General features: G+C 39.2%; 1 protein-coding gene and 1 pseudogene across 2 annotated transcripts; one reads left to right on the top strand and one right to left on the bottom strand.

Annotated features, from left to right (window-relative positions):
* Positions 1-1,270: 1,270 nt before the first annotated feature.
* Positions 1,271-13,014, top strand: LOC132641147 (uncharacterized; annotated as a pseudogene).
* A 7,578-nt stretch (positions 13,015-20,592) lies between these two features.
* Positions 20,593-23,211, bottom strand: LOC132642610 (uncharacterized). 2 transcript variants are annotated; one of them, XM_060359709.1, is made up of 4 exons: positions 21,544-23,211; positions 21,273-21,479; positions 20,958-21,167; positions 20,593-20,874 (listed from the first exon to the last, which is right to left on the bottom strand). In XM_060359709.1, the coding sequence occupies exons 1-4, from the start codon at positions 21,632-21,634 to the stop codon at positions 20,597-20,599; spliced, it is 786 nt and encodes a 261-aa protein (XP_060215692.1). In that variant the 5' UTR covers positions 21,635-23,211; the 3' UTR covers positions 20,593-20,596. The 2 variants fall into 2 exon arrangements, with proteins under 2 accessions (XP_060215692.1, XP_060215691.1); XM_060359708.1 differs by having other exon boundaries at positions 20,958-21,479.
* Positions 23,212-23,597: the final 386 nt, after the last annotated feature.

Genomic DNA, 23,597 nt, shown 5'->3' with positions numbered 1-23,597 from the left:
CAGATTTAGAGTGTGCTAGAGCAAGCTTGGCCCAACAACAAATGGAGTATGAGGAAAAGATCAGACAAGCCCGTTTAGAAGTAGGAGCATATTATCAATCCACACTGCAAACCATAAACACAGACCTGGAGCACGCTAGGGCAATAATTCAGCAGCGGGATGTAGAAATTGCCGAGGAAAGGGCCAAAACAACCGCACTACAAGGAAAGCTTCAACTGGCCACGATTAGGGGGTCACAGATAGCGGAACGTGCTAAAATTATTAGACAAGGTTTGCAAGAGAGATTGAGCAACCTTGAAGAAGACATGCACCAGCAGCAGAATGAGTTTGAACGAAAAGAAGAACAGTTTAAAAAAGAGAAGTCTGAGTGGTTACGCTCCCAAGATAAACTTCAAGAAGAATTGGAGGAAGCAAAAAGGAACTTGGCTCGCCAAAATGTAGGCTATGATATATCCCAGTTAATTCAGGAAAGGGAGCCGTTACAGGAGAAATTAGAGTCAGTGACCGTGCGTGAGAAAAAGGCGAGAGAAGAGGCCGCTAACCGTGAGTTAAGGATAAAAGAATTAGAGTACAAATGTGGGACGGTTCGAGGTAGGGTCCGAGGTATGGCCATTCGCTCTTCACAAGCAGGTTTGGAATATGAAAGATTGGGCTACGAGCAGTTTCATTCGCAAATACCTACCTTTGTCGATCATCTCACCCGTACACTGCAAGGTTTATATAAGGATATGGGTGGCCAGCTGAATCAAATTCATCATGAAGGGGACAAGGAATAGAAGTGTCGATGCAGTCAACGTGTTCGTCTTTTACATTTCTCTCTTTCATTTTTCCTTTGAGTCAGTCTTACGTTGTCTTTAGTACTAGTGGAGTCGATTTTATTTCATTTTTCATCCTTTCTTTGAGTCCTTGTAAAAATGATGGAATGAAGTTGAAAATCAATGGAAAAGATTTTGTTTTCAAAATAACCCAGCTATTTGTACGAACTACGTTACGATCTGATTCATGTTTTCAACATGATACGTAGGCAACCCCCAACGGGTTCGATCGAAGCTTCTAAAACCTGCAAAAAAAAAAAAAAACGAGGTTGCACCTAGATAAGCCGGGATGAGACATAGGGCCTGCCATGGTAGAATTGATACATGCATATGAATGAGTGATTATGAATTGCTTAACCCTAACATTGGTTGTTTTAAAGAGAAGAGTTAAGGTAAAAGTGGTTGGTTTGTGGCCATACTGGCAACGCACCATTATTTCACAAGGTCAACGGGCAGTACCGGAATGACGGAAGGGACTTCGCTACCGATGATCAACGCGGGGGATGAAACGGAACAGGTGGCTCAACAAGAATCTGCCATCGCTGAAGAGAATAGAATTCTCAGGCAACAAATGATTGAAATATTGCAAGGGTGGTCGAATGGTCAGCAACCTCCTCAGTCAATCCCTGGGTTCCCCGACATCACTTCTGCCGCACAGGCATGCTCACAAGCACTGTTATCTACTGCGGAAGACCCGGTATACCAACCTGGGTTCGGTCATTACACCAATTTGCCCAATACGGCGAAAACTTCTGTAGGTCGTCCTCCAAGGGTACCAATCAGGACCGATCATTTCGGGATTGCAACCACTGGGCCTGCCTACACATACCCACTGTCTAACCCCAAGCATGTTGCAAATGTAAGGCCCGTTTACACAATACCGCCACCTGCGGTTATGCAAAGGTCAAACCTTGTGCCACCATCTGACATCCGTCAAGAGCAGCATTTTGCACCCGATTTTGCATTTGGGGCTCCTGATCCTTATCATCAAACTCTACATTTTAGTCCTCTAATCGATTCTGAAGGACCTGCTAAGAATGCGGTTACGCATCTTGGCCATGAATATGGAAGTCCTGCTAAGAATGCGGTTACGCATCTTGGCGCTGAGTATGGAGTTGCTACTAAGAATGTAGAGCATGACGAAATGGTTAGGAAGATGAAAAGTCTAGAACAAGCTATGAAGAACTTGCAGGAATCAGGAAGCTATAAAAGCGTTTCATACAGTGATTTGTGTATGTTCCCGAGTGTTCACTTACCTCCGGGGTTTAAGACACCGAAGTTTGACAAGTACGATGGGCACGGTGATCCCATAGCTCATTTGAGGAGATACTGCAACCAACTGAGAGGAGCCGGGGGTAATCAGGAATTGCTCATGGTTTACTTTGGGGAGAGTCTGACTGGTTTAGCTTCGGAATGGTTTATTGATCAGGACATTGTGAAATGGCATACTTGGGATGATATGGAAAATGAGTTCGTGCAACAATTTCAGCACAATATTGATCTGGTTCCTGATAAAAAGTCTCTAACCAACCTGAAGAAGAAAGTTACCGAAAGTTTTAGGGAGTTTGCGGTTCGTTGGCGTGAACAAGCTGCAAGGGTAAAGCCACCAATGAGAGAAGGAGAGATGGTGGAGACTTTTCTCCAGGCACAAGATGAGACATATTATCAACACATGATCCCGGCCCTAGGAAAACCATTTATTGAGGCCATTAAAATGGGAGAAATAATAGAAGAAGGAATCAAAACAAGACGCATTGTCGGCTTTGCCGCGTTGAAGGCAACAACCCAAGCCATTCAAAATGGTTCAGGGAGTTTTGGTGGAAAGAAGAAAAAGGAAGATGTAGCTATAGTTGCGCCTGGGCTACGGCGAAACCCGAGGGGCCCGCCTCGCCAATACACTCAACCCCAACCCCAAAACTACACCCAAGATCCATATAATTACCCACAACACTACTTCCCTCCCCAAAACCCACAATATTTTATTCCGCCCCCTCAGTACCCCATATACAGTGCGCAACCATATGTCCAGCCCCCTTGTTACCCACAATGGCGCACACCAACCCCGCAAGTCCGTCCTCCACCTCCACAGACTTACCAAGGCCCTCCCAGATCCAATTTTCGGCCCAGGCCAGAGTACAAAAGGGCAAATACGATCAAGGATAACTTTACCCCCATTGGGGAATCATATGCTAATTTGTTTCAAAAGCTGAGGGCATTAAATGTTTTAAGCCCAATTGAAGGAAGGATCCCAAACCCGCCTCCGAAAAATCTTGATTACTCTCAAAGATGTGCTTATTGCTCTGATACCCCGAGACACAATATAGAGAAATGTTGGTATTTGAAGAAAGCAATCCAAGATTTGATTGATACACAACAAATTGTGGTGCAAAATGCAGATATACCGAATATCAATCAAAACCCACTACCAAATCATAAAGAAACAAACATGTTGGAGTTGATCTATGGTAGTGATGGGTCTGATGTTCCGTACAAGCCTATCATGAAGATTGAAGCAGGCGTGGAGAAATCAGTAAATGTGGCAGATTCGGCAAAAACAGCACCTTTGGGGTTAAATGAGGTTACAAAGAGACCAATCCAATCAGACGCGATGAAACCCTTATTGATTGTGAAGGGAGCTCCAGAGAAGGTTGGGGCAAGTCAGGGAAAACCAAAGTTGATCGTGCCAGGGGTGTCGAGCAGGCCTATTTTAACTGTCAAAGGGTCGTTCACCACCCCTATCATTATTAAGCCAGTGACACAACTTCCAATAGTTGATGCTAAGGCGGTTCCCTGGAATTATAATCAGACTATGGTGACTTACCAAGGGAAGGAAATCATCGAAGAGGTAGACGAAGTAGGGGGCCTCACTCGTTCAGGAAGATGCTTCGCTCTGGAAGAGTTAAGGAAAACCAAACAGGTGAGGGATGGCCAAATGCCCGTTAAGAAACCAGTAACAGAGGAAGAAGCTGAAGAGTTCTTGAAAAAGATAAAATTGCCAGACTATTCCATTGTGGAGCAATTAAGGAAAACCCCTGCTCAAATCTCTTTGTTGTCTTTATTAATACACTCAGATGAACACCGCAAAGCTTTGTTGAAGATTCTGAATGAAGCCCATGTCCCTACTGAGATTACAGTTAATCAATTGGAGAAAATCGCTGGGAGGATCTTTGAGGTAAATAGAATCACTTTCTCAGATGATGAACTACCCGTTGAAGGTACTGGACATAACCGAAGCCTTCATATTACTGTAAAATGTGAGCTTTCCTATGTCACGAGAGTTTTGATTGATGGGGGTTCTGGTGCAAACATTTGTCCTCTGTCAACCTTACAAAAACTAAATGTAAGTACTGAAAGAATTCGACCAAACAATGTGTGTGTTAGAGCTTTTGATGGAGCAAAAACTGACGCCATCGGTGAGATAGATCTTGTGCTTACAATAGGGCCTGCTGATTTTACCATAGATTTTCAAGTATTGAACATCAATGCCTCCTATAATATGTTGTTGGGAAGACCGTGGGTACATATGGCTAGGGCAATCCCATCCACATTGCATCAGATGATCAAGTTTGAATATGACAGGCAAGAAGTGATCGTTCACGGTGAAGGGGATTTGTCCATTTATAAAGACTCCACTGTTCCCTTTATTGAAGTGGATAATGCTGATGAAACACTGGTGTATCAAGCTTCTGAGATAGTGGTAGCTGAGCAGATCCCTGAAGGGAAACCCATTCTGAGACCGCAATTGCCTCCAACATCTGTTATGGTGGTAAATGAAATGTTGAAACATGGTTTTGAGTCAGGAAAAGGCTTGGGGGCCTCTCTACAAGGTATGGTTTATCCGGTGTCTCCACGTGAGAGTCCAGGTCCATTTGGTCTGGGGTTCAAACCAACGGCTGAAGATAGAAAGAGGGTCAAAAAGCGAAAAAAGAAGCATGGTCACTTACTAAGCATGTGCCACCGATCTACAAGTCCTTCGTCAAGAACACCAGCAGTTTTTCCCAGCCAGTACTGGACGTGGATTTTGGGTTGATTGGGTGTTTCCAGAACTTGTTTGTTGAAGCTGATATGGTTGAAATTGGAGGGGGTCCCAGTAACGCGGATGTGCAGTTCATTGGCCCTGATGTCCAACTCAGCAATTGGGAAGTCACTCCTCTCCCAACCAGGAAGGAGTTTTGGTAGTCTGTTTTGTTTTCCTTTCCTTTATCCGAGTTATTCCAGGGTTGTAATTCAAATTTTTATTTTTCGCTTGTTTTAATGTTCAAACCCTTCTATCCTTCCTTTCAATGAAATGCAATTTGTCTTTTCCATAAATTCTAATGTGTTTTTTTATTTTCTTTTGTACAGTTCTGTTTGTGCTGGTTCTAATGATATGACATGCATGCGGAATTCTCAGCCAGATCTTAAAATCTGACCTAACCATGAAACAATGAACCAAGAAGTTGAATATGATGAAGAAGAAGTATTTCCGGAAATAAGCAGGGATTTGAAACACTTCGAAGATAAAACGAACCCTAATTTGAATGAAACCGAAGCAATCAATCTAGGAGATCAAGATAATGTCAGGGAAACTAAGCTAAGTGTGCATGTTCAACCACATTCCAAGAAAGAATTAATCCAGGCTTTGTTTAAATATAAGGATGTTTTTGCATGGTCTTATGATGATATGCCGGGTTTAAGTACTAAATTGGTGGTTCACAAATTACCAACTGACCCATATTCCCTCCTGTGAAACAGAAATTAAGGAAACTAAAATCAGACATGAGTGTGAAGGTTAAAGAAGAAATCGAAAAGCAACTTGAGGCCAAAGTCATTCGAGTCACTCGATACCCTACTTGGTTATCCAATGTTGTCCCCGTTCCGAAGAAGGATGGCAAAACGCGTGTGTGTGTGGATTATCGTGATCTAAACAAAGCAAGCCCGAAGGACGACTTTCCATTGCCCAATATCCATATTTTGTTAGACAACTGTGCTAAGCATGAGATTTTGACTCTTTTGTAGATTGCTACGCAGGGTACCACCAGATCGTTATGGATGATGATGATGCAGAGAAGACATCCTTCATCACAGAATGGGGTACATATTGTTATCGAGTCATGCCGTTTGGGTTGAAGAATGCCGGGGCAACATATATGAGAGCGATGACCACCATATTTCATGATATGATGCATAAATAAATTGAAGTATATGTGGATGATATGATCATCAAATCAAGAAAGCAGTCTGACCATGTCAAGGATTTGGTGAAATTTTTCGAAAGGCTTCGCAGGTACAATCTTAAGCTCAATCCAGCGAAATGTATATTTGGAGTCCCGTCAGGGAAACTTTTGGGGTTTGTAGTCAGTCGGCGTGGTATTGAATTGGATCCTGCAAAGATCAAAGTTATTCAAGAGTTACCACCGCCAAAGAACAAAACCGAGGTAATGAGCCTACTCGGGAGGTTGAATTATATTGGTCGATTTATTGCTCAACTCACAAAAACTTGCGAGCCTATTTTTAAGTTGTTAAAGAAGAATGCTGCGATTGAATGGACTGACGAATGCCAAGAAGCGTTTGACAAAATCAAGAGGTATCTGTCGAACCCACCTGTGTTGGTTCCTCCCGAGCCTGGGAGACCTTTAATATTGTACCTATCGGTTCTGGACAATTCCTTTGGTTGCGTATTGGGTCAACATGATGTTACAGGCAAAAAGGAACAAGCAATCTATTATCTCAGCAAGAAGTTTACCACTTATGAGGCTAAGTACACTCATCTAGAAAGGACGTGTTGCGCTTTGACTTGGGTTGCACAAAAGTTGAAGCATTATCTTTCGTCCTACACTACTTATCTTATTTCCCGCTTGGATCCTTTGAAGTATAAATTTCAGAAACCCATGCCCACGGGCAGGCTTGCAAAATGGCAGATATTACTCACGGAGTTTGATATTTCTTATGTGACTCGGACCGCGATGAAGGCCCAAGCCTTGGCAGACCATTTGGCGGAGAACCCAGTGGATGAAGAATATGAGCCGTTGAAAACGTACTTTCCTGATGAAGAAGTGTTATGCATCGAGGAGGTAATTTTGGATAATGATCCGGGTTGGAAATTGTTCTTTGATGGGGCTGCTAACATGAAGGGAGTTGGGGTTGGGGCCGTTCTTATCTCGGAATCAGGACAACATTACCCTGTAACAGCCCAGCTTCGATTTTATTGTACCAACAACATGGCGGAGTATGAAGCTTGCATTTTGGGTTTAAGGTTAGCTATCGACATGGGAATTCAAGAATTATTGGTATTGGGGGATTCAGACTTGCTAGTGCACCAAGTTCAAGGAGAGTGGGAAACCCGTGATTTGAAGCTTATACCATATCTACAGTGTTTGCAAGATCTATGCAGACGGTTCATAACAGTGAAGTTTAAGCACATTCCTAGGATTCATAATGAGATTGTTGATGCTTTGTCCACCTTGTCTTCAATGCTCCAACACCCAGACAAGGCTCACATTGACCCTTTACATATACAAACTCGCAATCAACATGCTTATTGCAATACAGTCGAAGAGGAACTTGACGGTGAGCCTTGGTTCCGTGATATTAAAGAATACATCGAGTCAGGGAAATATCCATCACATGTCACCAGTGACCAGAAGAGAACTATTCGACGACTGGCAAGCGGATTTTTCTTAAGTGGGGGAATTTTGTATAAAAAGACTCCAGATTTAGGACTTTTGAGGTGTATAGATTCTAAAGAGGCTTCAACTATCATGACTGAGATACATTCAGGAGTTTGTGGACCGCACATGAACGGGTATGTTTTGGCAAAGAAAATTCTTCGAGCAGGCTATTATTGGCTCACCATGGAGCGGGATTCTATCCGTTTCGTTCGTAGGTGTCATCAGTGTCAGGTACATGGTGACTTGATACATTCTCCTCCTTCAGAATTACACACAATGTCTACTCCATGGCCTTTTGCAGCTTGGGGGATGGACGTGATCGGGCCAATTGAGCCGAAAGCGTCCAATGGGCATAGGTTCATTTTGGTGGCCATCGATTACTTTACAAAGTGGGTAGAAGCAGTAACTCTCAAGTCGGTGACTAAAAAATCCGTGGTGGATTTCGTTCATTCCAACATCATTTGCAGGTTCAGGATCCCGAGGACCATGATTACAGATAATGCGGCGAATCTCAACAGTCATCTGATGCATGAGGTATGTCAGCAGTTTAAGATTACACATCGGAATTCAACTCCATATCGTCCGAAGGCAAATGGGGTTGTGGAAGCTGGTAATAAGAATATTAAAAAGATACTCCGCAAAATGGTGCAAGGTTCGAGACAATGGCATGAAAAGCTGCCTTTTGCTTTATTGGGTTATCGCGCAACTGTTCGCACTTCTGTAGGTGCAACTCCTTATTTGTTGGTATACGGGACCGAAGCGATTATACCTGCAGAAGTTGAAATACCGTCCCTTCGAATCATTGAGGAAGCTGGAATTGATGACGATGAGTGGGTTAAAACCCGTTTAGAGCAATTGAGTCTGATTGACGAAAAGAGATTAACATCGGTATGTCATAGTCAACTGTATCAAAGGAGGATAGCACGAGCACACAACAAAAAGGTGCGTCCTAGACATTTCGAAATGGGTCAATTAGTGTTAAATTGGCAGGCCGAGGCCAAAGGCAAGTTCGCCCCAAATTGGCAGGGGCCATTCGTGGTGAAGAAGGTTTTGCCCAATGGTGCTTTGTATCTGACAGACATAGAAGGCACAATGTCTGAAATTGCCATCAATGCAGATGCAGTGAAAAGATATTATGTATGATCTTCATCTCCCTACCTTTGGATTACTTGTTTGGTGCTTGATATTTTTAAGGGTTGATATGACGAAGGCATTCTATTCTGCTACCTATACATTATGTCATCCCTTGCTACCCCTTTTGAGCTATAGTTTATTTTTCTTTCGCAACCCTCGTCTGGAATCAAGCTTTTCATAAATATTATTAAATATATATATATAAAACAGCAACAACAAAAAACAATTGTCCTGAACTACGTTCGACCTGATTCTTGTCTCGGCAGGATACGTAGGCAGCCTTATTCTGGGGTTCGGTCCAACCAAAGAAAATCCAAAATTTCCCGTTTTGAAGAAACTGGGACAGAAGTTATTGTTTTCTTTTGAGTCGATTCCAAACGGTAAGTCTCATCCCTTGTTACTTTTGTATTGTCTTTGAGCCTCCATGCCATCCTTTATTTCCAACCCTATCCAAAAGCCATGTTACAACCAAATAAAAGACCTTCAGATCAATCATTAAGAATGTCAAGGCTGAGCAAGCTATGAGTATAAGGCATTTGTATCATTGGCATCACTTGTGGCATCAACATAAGAGAGATGGAAGAAAAAATGAAAATGAGAGAGTCTTATTGGTGAAAACCCTCACGGGCACCGTAAGGCGATTGTGAGTTGAGAGAATTGAAAACGAGAGAGTCTTATTGGTGAAAACCCTCACGGGCACCATAAGGCGATGGTGAGATGAAAAAATAAAATGAGAGTCTTACTGGTGAAAACCCTCACGAGCACCATAAGGCGATGGTGGGTTGAGAGAATTGAAAATGAGTGAGACTTGTTGGTCCACTAGTTGTATGAAGGCCTTGATTTTGACGTAGTTGTTGGGCGTAGAAATTCAGTTTCGAAGTCAAAGGGTTAATAAGATTTTATAAACATTTAGGATGGATAAAATCAGGCTGACTAAACAAAAATGCATGTCATATCATTGGAGCTGGCTACAACATTCAGATAAGTTTTCCCTGTTCTCTTCTTTCTCGGAGGGTACATCTTTTTGTTAACCTCTTTTCATCTTTATCTTTTATTTTTCTTTCATCATTTGGATTTCATGCTTTTTCTTTTGAGTTATTCTGTTGCGAGATAAGTAAGAAAGGATCACAAAACTTGCTACCAGTTTTCCCAATTGCGAAGCAAAACATCTTGGCTAGAACATGAAGGTAACATAATTCAGTCGGCGTAAGGTACTCGGCCAGCTATCACCCGTTAATAGGTTCTAGATTCAGTGAAATACAAGGTTCAATAAAGTTTGAGTTAACGGACATTATGAAACAAGAGATGTATGGTCTGGTGTTGAAGTTACTTCTGAGACATTTTTGCAACCATGTTTGAGTTAGTAATACCGTGGGTCAACAGGATGTGATAACTGTCTAAAAGCTGAGCCAAACAGGACGAGTGCAAAAAGCAGTTGCTTTCACAACCAAGCCACAAACCAACCACAGAGTTTTGAAACTCACAAAATTTTTCTTTGTTTGAAACAGGGACATAAAGTTTTATTCGCTACCTGCAGGTACATTCTGAAAAATGCAAGGCGAGGACAAAAATCAGGACCCTCCTGGAAAATGGGATTTAATTTATCAGGACCCTCTTGGATAATGGGATTTAGTTATCAGGACCCTTCTGGAAAATGGGATTTAGTTATCAGGACCCTCCTGGAAAATGGGATTTAGTTATCAGGACCCTCCTGGAAAATGAGATTTAGTCATCAGGACCCTCCTAGAAAATGGGATTTGGTTATCAGGACCCTCCTGGACAATGAGATTTAGTTATCAGGACCCTCCTGGAAAATGGGATCTAGTTATCAGGACCCTCCTGGAGAATAGGATTTAGTTATTAGGACCTTCCTGGAAAATGGGATTTAGTTTATCAGGACCCTCCTGGAAAATGGGATTTTGTTTATCAGGACCCTCCTGGAAAATGGGATTTAGTTATCAGGACCCTCTTGGATAATGGGATTTAGTTATCAGGACTCTCCTGGAAAATGGGATTTAGTTATCAGGACCTTCCTGGAAAATGGGATTTAGTTTATCAGGACCCTCCTGGAAAATGGGATTTAGTTTATCAGGACCCTCTAGGAAAATGGGATTTAGTTATCAGAACCCTCCTGGAAAATGGGATTTAGTTAGTAGGACCCTCCTGGAAAATGGGATTTAGTTCATCAGGACCCTCTTGGAAAATGGGATTTAGTTCATCAGGACCCTCCTGGAGAATGGGATCTAGTTATCAGGACCCTCCTAGAGAATGGGATATAGTTATCAGGACCCTCCTGGAAAATAGGAGTTAGTTTAGCAGGACCCTCCTGGAAAATGGGATTTAGTTATCAGGACCCTCCTGGAAAATGGGATCTAGTTATCAGGACCCTCCTGGAAAATGGGATTTAATTATCAGGACCCTCCTGGAAAATGGGATCTAGTTATCAGGACTCTCCTGGAAAATGGGATCTAGTTATCAGGACCCTCCTGGAAAAATGGATTTAGTCATCAGGACCCTTCTGGATAATGGGATTTAGTTATTAGGACCCTCCTGGAAAATGGGATTTAGTTTATCAGGACCCTCCTGGATAATGGGATCTAGTCATCAGGACCCTCCTGGAGAATGGGATTTAGTTTATCAGGACCCTCCTGGAAAATTGGATTTAGTTTATCAGGACCCTCCTGGAAAGTGGGGTGTAGCTAGGGGACGAACTTCCTAATTAGTACATTTGATTTTATTTCCATAATTAAATTATTTTATAGTTTATAATTTTGCTAACACTCACCAAAAATTTCCTGGTACGAACTGGGACAGATTTTTTTTTTTGTGTTCGTTGTTTTTGGTAATTTGCAGGACCCACCTGAAGAATGGGAGAAAGTTGCAGGATCTGCCCAGATATCAGGAACCCGCCTGGAGAATAGGGATAATTTTCAATTACAAGCTCAGGAGCCCGCCTGAAAAATACGGTGTACTTTCAGTTGGTTTCAAGTTCAGTCAGAAGCAACAGGAGCCCCGCCTGGAGAATAGGGATGTCTTTAAATTTTAAGTTCAGAAACAAGCATGAAAATCCAAGTCGAGATTCAAGAGAAGCTGCATAGATAGAGTCTTGTATTTGTATTTTATTTTTAGCTTTTATTTTTTTCATTTTTATGTAATAACAGGAGCTGCGGACCGAAACCTCGACATGATCTCAATCGACTCTCCCAACTCAGTATGTTCATCACCCATCTTACCTCTTGAACTACACGAGACCTGATTCCCTTGTAACCCGGGATATGTAGGATGCCCAAGACCAGGGCTCGGTCACATTTTGTTCCATTCCTTTCTCTTCTTTCAAACAAAAGTCGGGTCCAAATTTGTCTCGTTGTCTAGGTCTTTGTCTGAGAACGCTTCGCGCCCCCAACCAAAGAGGAACATGCTGTAGACACGTAATTTTTGACCCTCCTGGGATGTTTTCATTGTCTTATTGATTAATTTTTCTTTTAGTCTAATCTTGGATTTTAACTATTATTTCATTTTTTAGTAGGTTTGTCTGTGAAAATGAAAAAAAAGGACAAAAAATATTCGCTATTTCCAAGGCATAAGTTTTGTGTTTAAAAGAAAGAAAAATTACAAAAAAAAATAGGTTTCTTTTAATCTAGTTTTTCTAAGTTAATTCTATCTTTTTGATTTTTCGTTAGTCTATTTATTTAATTTTTTTTCTTAGTTTTGGTTTAAAAATAGTTGATTAATATATTTATTTTGGTATTTTATATGTCCTTCTAATGGAAAAGAAAAATAAAAAAATGGAACCAATGATGGCCCGCCACTTGACAAAATTTCACCCTATCCACACAAAAAAAAAAAAGCACAATCCATTTTTGGGAAGGGAATATTCCTTTCATCCTTCAAGATATTTTTATTCATGTGGGCATTTTGGGAAAAGAAAAAAGGAATAACACACTCAAAACCCTAGCCTAGACACCATATAAATATCTAACTATAGACCTACATCATAAATCAGCCGCAGCAAGACCTAATAATACCTAGCAAGAAAAAGCTAGCAGCTTGATCTCCAAAAACACACCAACCCTTAGACTTTAAAAGCATAACGAGCAGTTCTTCTTTACCAGGCCTTGAAAACATGAAATGCAATGAGAATTTTGGCATTTATGAGTGAATAGCGGCTACAGTAGAAACAAGAACAACAAAAAGCCTTCTTCTTCACGCCTAAACCCATAAATAAATGTCGAGTTCTCAATTCGTGGCTTCGGCGCTCCGGTTTCAAGCTCTCTATCCGCAGCTTAAGAACTAGGAAGAGAAATTACGGATCTCATTTTGTGGCATAAAGGTCCAATCTTTACCTTGCTCTTGATTAATAAATGAAGCTCCATGTTCAAGATTATGCATTTAAATGAAGTTTGGAATTTGGATGAGATTTTGTTCTAATTGATTTCTCCAGTTCGTGTTGCTTAATAGTATTATGTTTATCTGGTGCTTATTGAAGTTTAATGCCTCCTAATCAAGTTTAATATAAGCTCATGTCTTTGTGTTTTTTTTTTTAGTAAAACTGTAAAAATTACGCTTGCACGCATTGAATTTTAAAAAATGAAAACCAGTAAATATCTCTTGTTAGAATGTCAGTTTAATGTTTTCTCTGTGTGGTGGGCAGCATAGTGGCATCTACATTATTATTTGTTTCCTTCTAGTATACAAAGATCTAATTCTTTCTCTCTTTGTTTAATCCCTCCTTTACTTCTTAATATAAATTTGCTATATAAATTGATAGGTTCTAATGCTACGTTTTTTTTTTTGTGTGTGAATAGTATTTAGTTAGTTGCATTGATTACTACTCTTATGCTTGAACGTTTTGTTGAGTAATTAATTTGGAATTTAGTTGGTTTGATCTCAAGCCAGATATTATCTAAAAATTTTGGGCCTAGATCAATGTTTAAGGTTTTTTTTAATTAGTTAAATATTAATTGTGAGATGAGCGAGACGGGTTGCGAAGTTATTCAAAACCCGTTGTCAAAAGAGTGAAAATAATAACCAAATAATTTTAAGTCGCGAATTTTAGAGACAAATAATTGCCTTTAACGCTAGATGAGCTTTAGACACATTTCAAGACGTTTGTTTCAATTAAGAATGCGGTTACGCATCTTATTTCGAGACGCTTAAACAACTCAAGGATGCGGTTACGCACCTTGGCCAAACTCTTTTTAATAATTAATTTTGTTTCGATTAAGAATGCGGTTACGCATCTTATGTTGAGATGCTTAAAAGATCCGGATGCGGTTACGCAGCCGGGTTAAGTCTAATAAAAGTTCAACAATAAAAAGTACAAGCAAATCAAGGCTCGAAAACATAATATATCCAAAATTGATTTAAGCTAAGTATAAGTCGATAAAGCGACCGTGCTAGAACCACGGGACTCGGGGAATGCCTAACACCTTCTCCCCGATCAACAGAATTCCTTACCCGGTCTTCTGTTTTCGCGGACCATAATAAAAGAGTCATTTCCTTTTGATTAGGGATTCATAAGGTGGCTTGGAACACCAAAACTCAATTCCAAGTGGCGACTCTGTAAATAAAATAATCCCTTTTCAAAACCGTCACTTCAAATGAAAAAATCCTTTAATAATAAATACTTGCGCATTTATAGCGCGGGGGCCCCAAAAAAGGGGTGTGACAGCATTTGTGATCCGCATGTCACTTTTGTGACAACTCAAGGTCTGGTGAAGGTTCTCTTTTGCGATGATCGTGCATGTTGCCTTTTTGAAGTTGCTTTTGCAGCCAATTGGTCATAATTGCATTGGTTCCTTGTAGTATAAAAGGATCAAATTTGGGGATTCTAGTTATTTTCCTGTTTTTGAAGCTTGGGAGATCGGATTGAGGCAATTTTGAAAGGTATTTTATCTGCATCTTGAGGGTAAGTAATCTAAACTTGACTTTGATAATATATCTTGGATACTCATGAATTTTAACACCTAAATCGAGGGATCAAAGTGGTGAAATCAGTAGTTTTAGATCTAAACCTAATAAACTATATTTTGTTGATTTGAATACTGAATTGAACTTGGTTTGAAAATTTACCATAGATTCAAACGTGTAGGGTTGTGGGTAACCTGGAAACGAATTTATTTTTAAATTTTATAACAGGGCTTAGGTTGGACTTTTTGGGATTGACTTTGACATCAACCTAGCCTAATATTACAAAATGAACATCAATAAATATCATTGGCTTCTTTTAATATCATAAAGTATTCTTTTGAAAAGATCAAACTCGTGTGGTTGGTTTGGATTGAGGATAGGCGGTTCCTAAAGGTTAAGGCATCTTAAGACTGAGGTTAAGATTTTGACCTCAATAAGGGGATTTTTCTCAAATTGACTTGTTTGAAATATAATATGTATATAGAGGTGACGTATTTACGAGGTGACGAGTGTATGTATGGATGTCGTGGATTATATGTTGGGATATTATAACATGTCATGCCTATAATTTTCCTCCTCGGATATTTTATTCATTCATTTTTCCTAGTCTGACGGTTTTAATTCCAATTTCGATTAAGTTTTCCTTAAATACATATTTCTCTTTACCGTGTTTGATTGATCTATAGATTAGAAAATAAATATTTTATCTCATTAATATATGTATTTTATTAAATAAATTTGAGGTGTTTTATTAAAATTTGGCTTCAGGCCTATAATCCTATTGAGCTGCCTGATTCTGAATATTTGAAAGTGACTTCAACTATATTTACAAGTTTTTAAGAATGTTCTTTAAGGGGTGGTCAGCCTAACTATCTTCAGCGGTTCTTATTACAAGCTATGTAGCTAACTAAAGATGTTTGCATATGATTCCTTATTGTTTTTTTCTTGTTTCTTAATAAAGAAGTCAAGCTTTTACCTTCTTATCTTGTCACTCCACAATCGTTAAACAGTTGCATTTTTTAGCTTTGCTTAGTGAATATATGACATTTGTGCATCCCTATTATCTCAAATACTGATAATGTTTAACAACTCCAAAAATCATATGATCCATGTAGAGCTTATATGCAAATTATGGTTGACCAACCCCTCCAATCCCTGGCCTGTTTCCTGCGTCTCATAATGATCTAGCAGAATGATATATTTATTAACGACATTGTACGGGTAAAAAATGTACCCGACACGTGGACCAGCAGGTAGTCGGCCTATGTCAGTTTATTCAATGACGAATAAATATTAGATGGTAATACCAAGCATAGCATTTACGGAAAGGCAGCAGGTGGGGTCAACGGTGACAACATCAATGGAAACAACAGATAAGACCCTCTTTATTGCGTGTTAAATGGAATTAATGCAGTAACGACTTAAACGATTATTAACGGCCAGGATCAAGAAAATTAAATGACAATCATTAATTCATCAATTAATGATTGTCGTTACAAACACACAACGGGAAGAGCACCGGATAGGATCATATACCTATAAATAGAATTTTCATTGATAGAAGAAGGAATCCAAGTCTGACTAAGAAAATACACTATTATCATTATTTCCTGCTTATTGTCATTTTTATTCTTTGGTCATCAGCTTTCATTCATTCTTGAAGATTAAGAGCTACGTTATTGTTATTCATCAATATTGGAATAACTTTACTCTATCCTTTTTATTTATCTATTCTTTATCTGTTCTTTAACAATAACTAAGAAATTACTTACCTTAATTCTTTTATCTGTATTAAATTACTACCAACTGTATGTAACCTCACCACAAATTCAACTATTTTAGTTAAATACGAATTATGACTCAAACAGTTTGGCGTCGTCTGTGGGAATTCTACAGTTGACTTTGTAGTTTGACCTCAATTTTATCTCTGTCTACGTAAGCATTATTATTTTTGGTATGATCTTGTGTTTTCGCATACAGATAGCATAAAAAATTTGAAGCTTCGTCATTACCAACACGGAGACACATTATACGAGATGCACCCCTCAACCGGGGTTAATCCCGATTGAATATTACCAAGTAGAGGCAGTAAAAAGGATGTGCGGGAATGACATACATGCTATATTGTTTAAGTATTCATACTTCATACCCAAACAATAGGGGGCTATGAATAAGGATTGTCAATATGCATGTACATAATAGGGACTGCTAGACATCTTGATAAAATTGAAAACCACTCGAAAGTTACAGTACTTTAGTCTCAGAAGATTTTCAAAATCACACATCAGAGAACATGGCGCAAACATGATCCCGATTCATGGAGCGATTATATCAGCCTTAGTTACTGTAAAAAAAAAAAGTAAAGTTTATTCAAAATAGGGAAAACACAATAGAAGAATACTCTGAAATACCCAAGATATACATGGGTCAACTCTTCTACTTAAAAGATAGCAAGAATCTAAGAATCAGCAATGGTGATCATTGAAGGCAAGAATCTAGGAACCAAATCAGCACACACTTTTTCAAGATTCTTAACGTTCAAGAAGGAAAGAGTGATCCTAATCGCGGGAACCTTCTCCGGAATCCTCCAAATCTATAAGGGATGCCGATGCAACATGAAGCTCATAATTAGTAGCTCGAAGAGATGCAGTCAAATTAACTTGGAGCAAGAGCTTCTTCAAAGGACTCTTTCCGAGATTTAAGGATATCCACATCACGTTGAAGGCGCAGCAGCTTACATCGAGAGTAGAAACGTTCACGAGAAGCTTCAACACTTTTAAAATGATCTTGAAGGTCCGCATAGGATGTACTCAACGCTTGCATTGCATTATCCCGATGCTGTAATGCACAAACTGCATCCTCTAGGCGTAAAATCAAAGCAACTTCGACAGAGTCAGAATCCCGAAGGTTAGACTTAAGCTTTTTTATTTCTAACTTAAGCTAATCGTTTCTTTTGTCGTTTTAGCGACATGGGATGAAGAAGCCGTTGCAAGAGAGCAACCTTGCAGAAGTATCTTGGATAAATGACCCAAGGATAGCTCTGCGTTAGCATGGGGCATCCTTGGCAACAGGAAGGATCCCGAAGAACTTTCTTTCCGTAAATGGTTGATGCTCTTCAGAGATGACTCTCTCGCCGGTATCTCGGGGTTACACAGAGGAGGAGCAATGGAATGACGAATATCAGCTTGAATCTTCTCATCATCATTTTCTATTATTATTACATCCCTCTTTCGTTTCCTGTTTGAAGGTCCGGGCCTTTCCGAAGGAAAAATTGAGGGAAGAAATCTTAAACTCCTCCAACAGTATGTAACATCATGAGAGGCTCCCAGCAAACCGGTGATCCAATCAAAAATGTCTGCGATTTCACTTAGAGTGACGGGACTCAGAGTTAGGCTCCATATCTCGGGAAAAACATCGTCAGAGGGGCGATGGAGTAGTTCTGTTCTAATTTTGACAAATCGCTTCAACCGATCCACGTCACCAGAATCAGTAGAATTGATTAGGTTGCATTCTCCACGGGGAAACAAATGGATAAGCCACCCCGAAAAACAAAAGGAACGTATAGATGGATCAGATGATCCAGGGTAAAAGGAAGATTAGCCTTAATGAATAGAAACTGAAGGCAATAAATTAATCGCCAGGAATCAGGGGCAATTTGGCCAACACACACATTGTATCAGCTGCAAATTTCCTCAATAACAAGAGGAATGGGTAACCAAAACCCAATAAGAAAAGGAAAAATGGGCATCAAAGTAAAACCATCAACATGGTTATGAAGTTGTCTCGTTGTCAACAGCCAAAATAACATCAGGACCCAAACCATATTCCTGAGCAACTGAACTAATATCTTCAGGAGCAATATAGGAGTCAATATCCTCCATGGGAGAAGAATGATGGAAAATATCAAAGTCATCGGAATAGTCAAAACGAGTGGGAAGGAAGGTGTTGGCTAAAGTTTCTAATTCAAAAGGGTTTGACGGAATTTTAGAAGGATTTTTATCAGAAGAAGAAGACATGTTCCCAGGAAAAAAAATACAAAAAGATTGCAAAGAATAATTCTTGCTTGAAACGACTTATGAAAGGAAAGAAGACTGTGAAATATTTGATTAAGGATTCACTTCCTTAAATAACTTCAAAGGAGGAATACGAAGAGTTGGGACTAACGGATCCAACAAAAAGCAGTCTTTATGGCTAATTATAAGACGTTACGCGAATCGAAGAGGATCATCGAAAAACTAAACTGTCTTATCAATTTTAGTCATATCCTATTTTCTTGCCAAAAGTACACGGGAACAGAAATGTTTCGCCGAAGAAGAAGAAGGGACCATATACGCAGATGACAACATTTTCTGTAATAATTACGAAATAATGGCAAAAACATTAAGTACAAGCGTTACAAAAGTTATTCATTATGAAGCAATATCGCAATTTAATTGCAAAGATACCCTTTGAGATTTCAATCTTTTGGGTATCCCCGAATCATTTAGCATCACATTTTTTGAATTTCGACTCAAAAAACATAAATTAAAGGCTAACATAGTCACATCAATGATATACTGTCCGAGAAGGAAAATTTTATCTCCGAATATTGGGAGATGTCGGGCATAACTAAGCTCCGCTCACCCAAATCATTAACGACTTAATGTATTTTGTGCCTTCTGTATTTCAAAATTACTTTGTGATTAAGTAGTTAATGGATTATTTGAATTCCCTTTTATTCACAAAGTAGAGTAAATCTCTCATTAAAATCAAAGCCCAATTCTTCGGCATTGCGAGTGAAGGAATTTATTCGTAATGAGTCAGATGTCTAAACCATCTTCCCAAATATATTTTTGTGGCAAAATTACAAATCTTCTTACAAGTATTCTGAGGTCGAAATTCTGGAACGGATTGATCACCCGAGAAAGATTCTAGCCAAAGAAATCTTACAAGAGATTTATCATAAAAAGGAAAATATGAAATATGGATAAGCAAAAGTTTCATTCATTGTAAAATTTGCAGAAAACAAAACTATTACAAAATAATCGCCAAATTCGAACGGAGCAGAGAAATAATCAAACATAGAAGGGGAGAGAAATACAAGATCTACTGCAACGATTTAAGTATGCTCATCATCAGATGGAACATCCTTTTCGAAAAGCAAATCATCATTTTCATCCCCGAAATCGCTTTCCTCCTCTGCCTCATCTTCGTCATCCTCGTCAGTATTATCATCTCCGAACATGTCACCAAGAAGGTCACGAGCATCCTTTAACTTTTGCTCAACAGTAGCAAGAGCATCAGCATGATCAAATGAGAAAAGGTCAAGCCCTTTTAGAAAATTGAAGCGAGTCTTAAGGACAACTAGGTTAACAGCCTTTTGCTTTTCCAAGGCATGAATTTCTTCCAACTGTTTAACCTTCTGCTTATACTTGTCTTTCCGGTCCATAAGTTGTTTCCCACGCTCTTGCAAATCTTCTATTTATTTTTTTCAAAATTTTAGCAATAAATCTATTTTTCTTCTCCAACGAAGCTTTCATCTCGAGATCTTTCTCGGTGTACTTCTCCTCAAGAGCGACTATGTCCCTCTTACTTTGATTTAAGTCAATCAAAGCTCTAGTTAGATCTCCAGAATCTTGAATGCTCTTAACTTGTAATGACTGAAATTTCGCATCAAGCTCGGTGAATTCGGTATTCCGAGAAGACAATCTATCTCGGAGATTCTAGATTTCCTCATTTGCTTTTTCAAATTTGGCTTCCGTCTGTATAAGTTTCACCCTTAAATTACCGATGGTCGTATCCTTCTCGGAGATCACCTCTTTCAGTTTCAGGAAGTCAGATACCTGATCTAGAAGACGTTCTAGCTTTACTTTATATTCATCATCTTTCGCCTTGGCTTCACTCAATTCCGTATCAAAACTAGATTGCTTCGCCTTCAAAACGACATTGTCTTCATTGAGTTTATCAATGTGCTTTGATTCACTCTCAGAACGCTCCAAACTTTCCGCCAAATAAGTTTGAACCTGCAAGTAGATCATCGAAAATTTATAACAATTTAGGAAAGCATGATGGAGGAGAATTTATAGAAAAAAGTGAAAAGAAACACGCCTAGATCATAAACCCTAAAGCAATCATGTTCATCTGGTATGAGGGCATGTCCTTTAGAATGGCGTGTTTGTTTTGCCCTATGAAGTTATTGGAAAAAGTACTCATCACATGAGGATTATCCAATAAATTTGCCTCATCAGATAAACTGAAAGATCGGGTATAATTAACAGTAAGAGGAACAAACGACTGCATCCACTTGACTGCAGGATCATCAGCCCGGAGACCTTCATCACCAGCATCAGCTTTATGCGAATCCTCTTGAACATGTCTTTTTCCTTCTGCATAATCAGAAGGTTGACCTAATGAAGTTGCAATATCGCACAGAAGGGTATCAACTTTAGAAGAACTATCAACCTCATACCGAGAAGTATCAACTTTGGGGACAGTGACAGGCTCCACACCGACAACATTGGCTTCGTTATATTAGCATCAATAAATGTGTCTTGGAAAGGTACTTCAGAAACATTATCAATAATCATCACCTTAGAAAGAGTAGCCGATGAATCTTCTTCCCGATAAGGCATTTCGGGGATGCTTGTTAGATCTTCAAGATCCTTCGACGGGGATGCCTCTGAGACATTTGCCACATCAATAAGAGAAAGGTTAGTTCTTTTTCCTTTCCTCAAAATTAAAGGCGTTTCATTCTCGGAATTTGTGCTTTCAATGCTAAGCCTACCTTCAGTCTTCCCAATCACAGAAGGTCCAGAAAAAGATTGCTTCTTCAATCTTCTCTTCTTAAGAACAGGTTTACCAACATCCTTTGAACTTTCAGCCTCCACACTCGACCTTTTTCTGACAATGGAACGGATATTATCCAATGCCGAGTCGTCATCATTTGGGAGAATCAAGGCTCTTGACGATGATCTCTTTTTACCGGAACGGCCTGACGAAATAAAAAATATGAAGACAATTGTGATCAGGAAAATAATATTAATAAAAATAAATACCTATATTTTTTCCGGAATCATCCAAAGTGTGAATGCCCTGTTGCATTGCCATTGATTCCCAAGTTCTAACCCTCGCCGAGAATCGGATCATTATTTCTGTAAATTTGCGAATATTCCCCGAAATATTTAACTCGGGATTAAAAGCTCTCGCATTCCACTTCTCCGGAAAAGACCCGGCGTCACTACTCACTAACTAGTGAGTAGGAATAAACACAAACTCATTAAACCATAAACGGTCGTGGCTATCTTCAGGGTCTTTGAACAATTTACTCTAGGCCCTGGCCCTAAACATTACCATAGAACCCCTTACAAAACGAAGGGAGTTCAAATATAAAATATGATTCAAGGTAAGCTGTACATTGGCAAGACGAGCAACGTACTGATATAATTGAATCAAACGCCAAACTCCGAGTGTAAGTTGTGCAACACATACTTGGAGAGGGCGGCATAATTAATCAATCAGCGAAGATAACGGTAAATTAAATCCAATAATAAATAAAGATACACCGCGGAAAACCCGGGTAAATAAGAAGTAACGGACCTCTCCGATTCAGGAACAAGAATCTCCACATGGTGGTCCGCCCAAAGACACCTTTCAATTACGGAAGGGATAAGATCTTCAGTAATGTGGGATTTAATCCCTGACATCATCGCCATTCTGTCACTGTCAGATTCATATTTGTTTATCTTCAAGTCAGTAGTATGAGAAGGATGTTTGGGGAGTACACCATCCACAGGAGGAAGATTTATCTAGAAGATAAAGAAGCAGACCCAGTAGATGCAGCAGCAATGGCATCACCCATCAATTTCTTAGGAGGCATTCTATTTTTAGGTTTTTCAGCACCTATATGAGGAGGAAAAGCATCAACAACAACGGTCTTTTCTGGAAAATTGCTTTGAGAAGATGAAGGAGAAGACATGATTAGGGGAAACAGAGAAGAAAAGAAAGTAAAGGAGATTAAAAATTGAAGAACTTTGGAGAAGAAATTTGAGATAAGACGGTAGAAAAAGGTAAAATTTGAACTTTTGTGGAAAATGTAAAACTTCCATCATTACCTTGGGTAACAGCGAGAAAACAAAGGGCACGGTTACAGCCACGTGTCCCACGTCTAATTTTATCATTTAATACGAGTCCTTTCAACTTCTATGATTATGCCACGTATTCATCACACCAGTGGGCCACGATCTGCCACCAGTTACAACGTTTCCTCTTCCACGAAAGAAGATTCAAATATGTAGATTAGAGAGAATTGATGAAAACGGTGAGACAATTTCTCAGGAACATCTTGGTGATGAACCCGAAAAATTGAGGGACTATCTGTATGGGTAAAAAATGTACTTGCCACGTGGACCAATAGGCAGTCGACATGTGTCAGTTTATTCATTGACGAATAAATATTAGATGGTAATGCTGAGTATAGCACTTATGGAAAGGCAGCAGGTGGGGTCAACGGTGAGAACATCAACGGAAACAACAGATAAGACCCTCTTTATTGCGCATTAAATGGAATTAATGCAGTAAAGGCTGAAACGGTTATTAACGGCCAGAATCAAGAAAATTAAATGACAATTATTAATTCATCAATTACTGATTGTTGTTACAAACACACAATGGGAAGAGCACCAGATAGGATCATATACCTATAAATAGAATTTTCATTGATAGAAGAAGGAATCCAAGTCTGACTAAGAAAATACACTATTGTCATTTTTATTCTTTGGTCATCAAGCTTTCATTCATTTTTTAAGATTAAGAGCTACGTTATTGTTGTTTATCAATATTGGAATAAGTTTACTCTATCCTTTTTATTTATCTATTCTTTATTTGTTCTTTAACAATAACTATGAAATTACTTACCTTAATTATTTTATCTGTATCAAATTACTACCAACTGTAGTTAACCTCAGCACAAATTCAACTATTTGAGTTAAATACGAATTTTGACTCAAATAGACATATATACTTGTCACAATGAAGTTCAAAGAGCACCTTTTTCATCAATTTTTTCTAGAATTAAGCAGTTCAGATCAAATATGATTTCATACATATTCCA

Source organism: Lycium barbarum, chromosome 5 (assembly GCF_019175385.1).
Source record: "Lycium barbarum isolate Lr01 chromosome 5, ASM1917538v2, whole genome shotgun sequence".
NCBI lineage: Eukaryota > Viridiplantae > Streptophyta > Magnoliopsida > Solanales > Solanaceae > Lycium > Lycium barbarum.
The sequence above is the reverse complement of the archived record's forward strand: the minus strand, read 5'-3'. Positions and strand labels throughout refer to the sequence as shown.

Coding starts and splice junctions, on each gene's coding strand:
- LOC132642610 (XM_060359708.1), bottom strand. CDS start 21,634: ATGATCCGATTCTCGGCGAGGGTTAGAACTTGGGAATCAATGGCAATG. Junction 21,480..21,543: donor TGATTCCGGAAAAAATATAG/GTATTTATTTTT, acceptor TTATTTCGTCAG/GCCGTTCCGGTAAAAAGAGA. Junction 20,875..20,957: donor CCCAAAGTTGATACTTCTCG/GTATGAGGTTGA, acceptor CTGATTATGCAG/AAGGAAAAAGACATGTTCAA.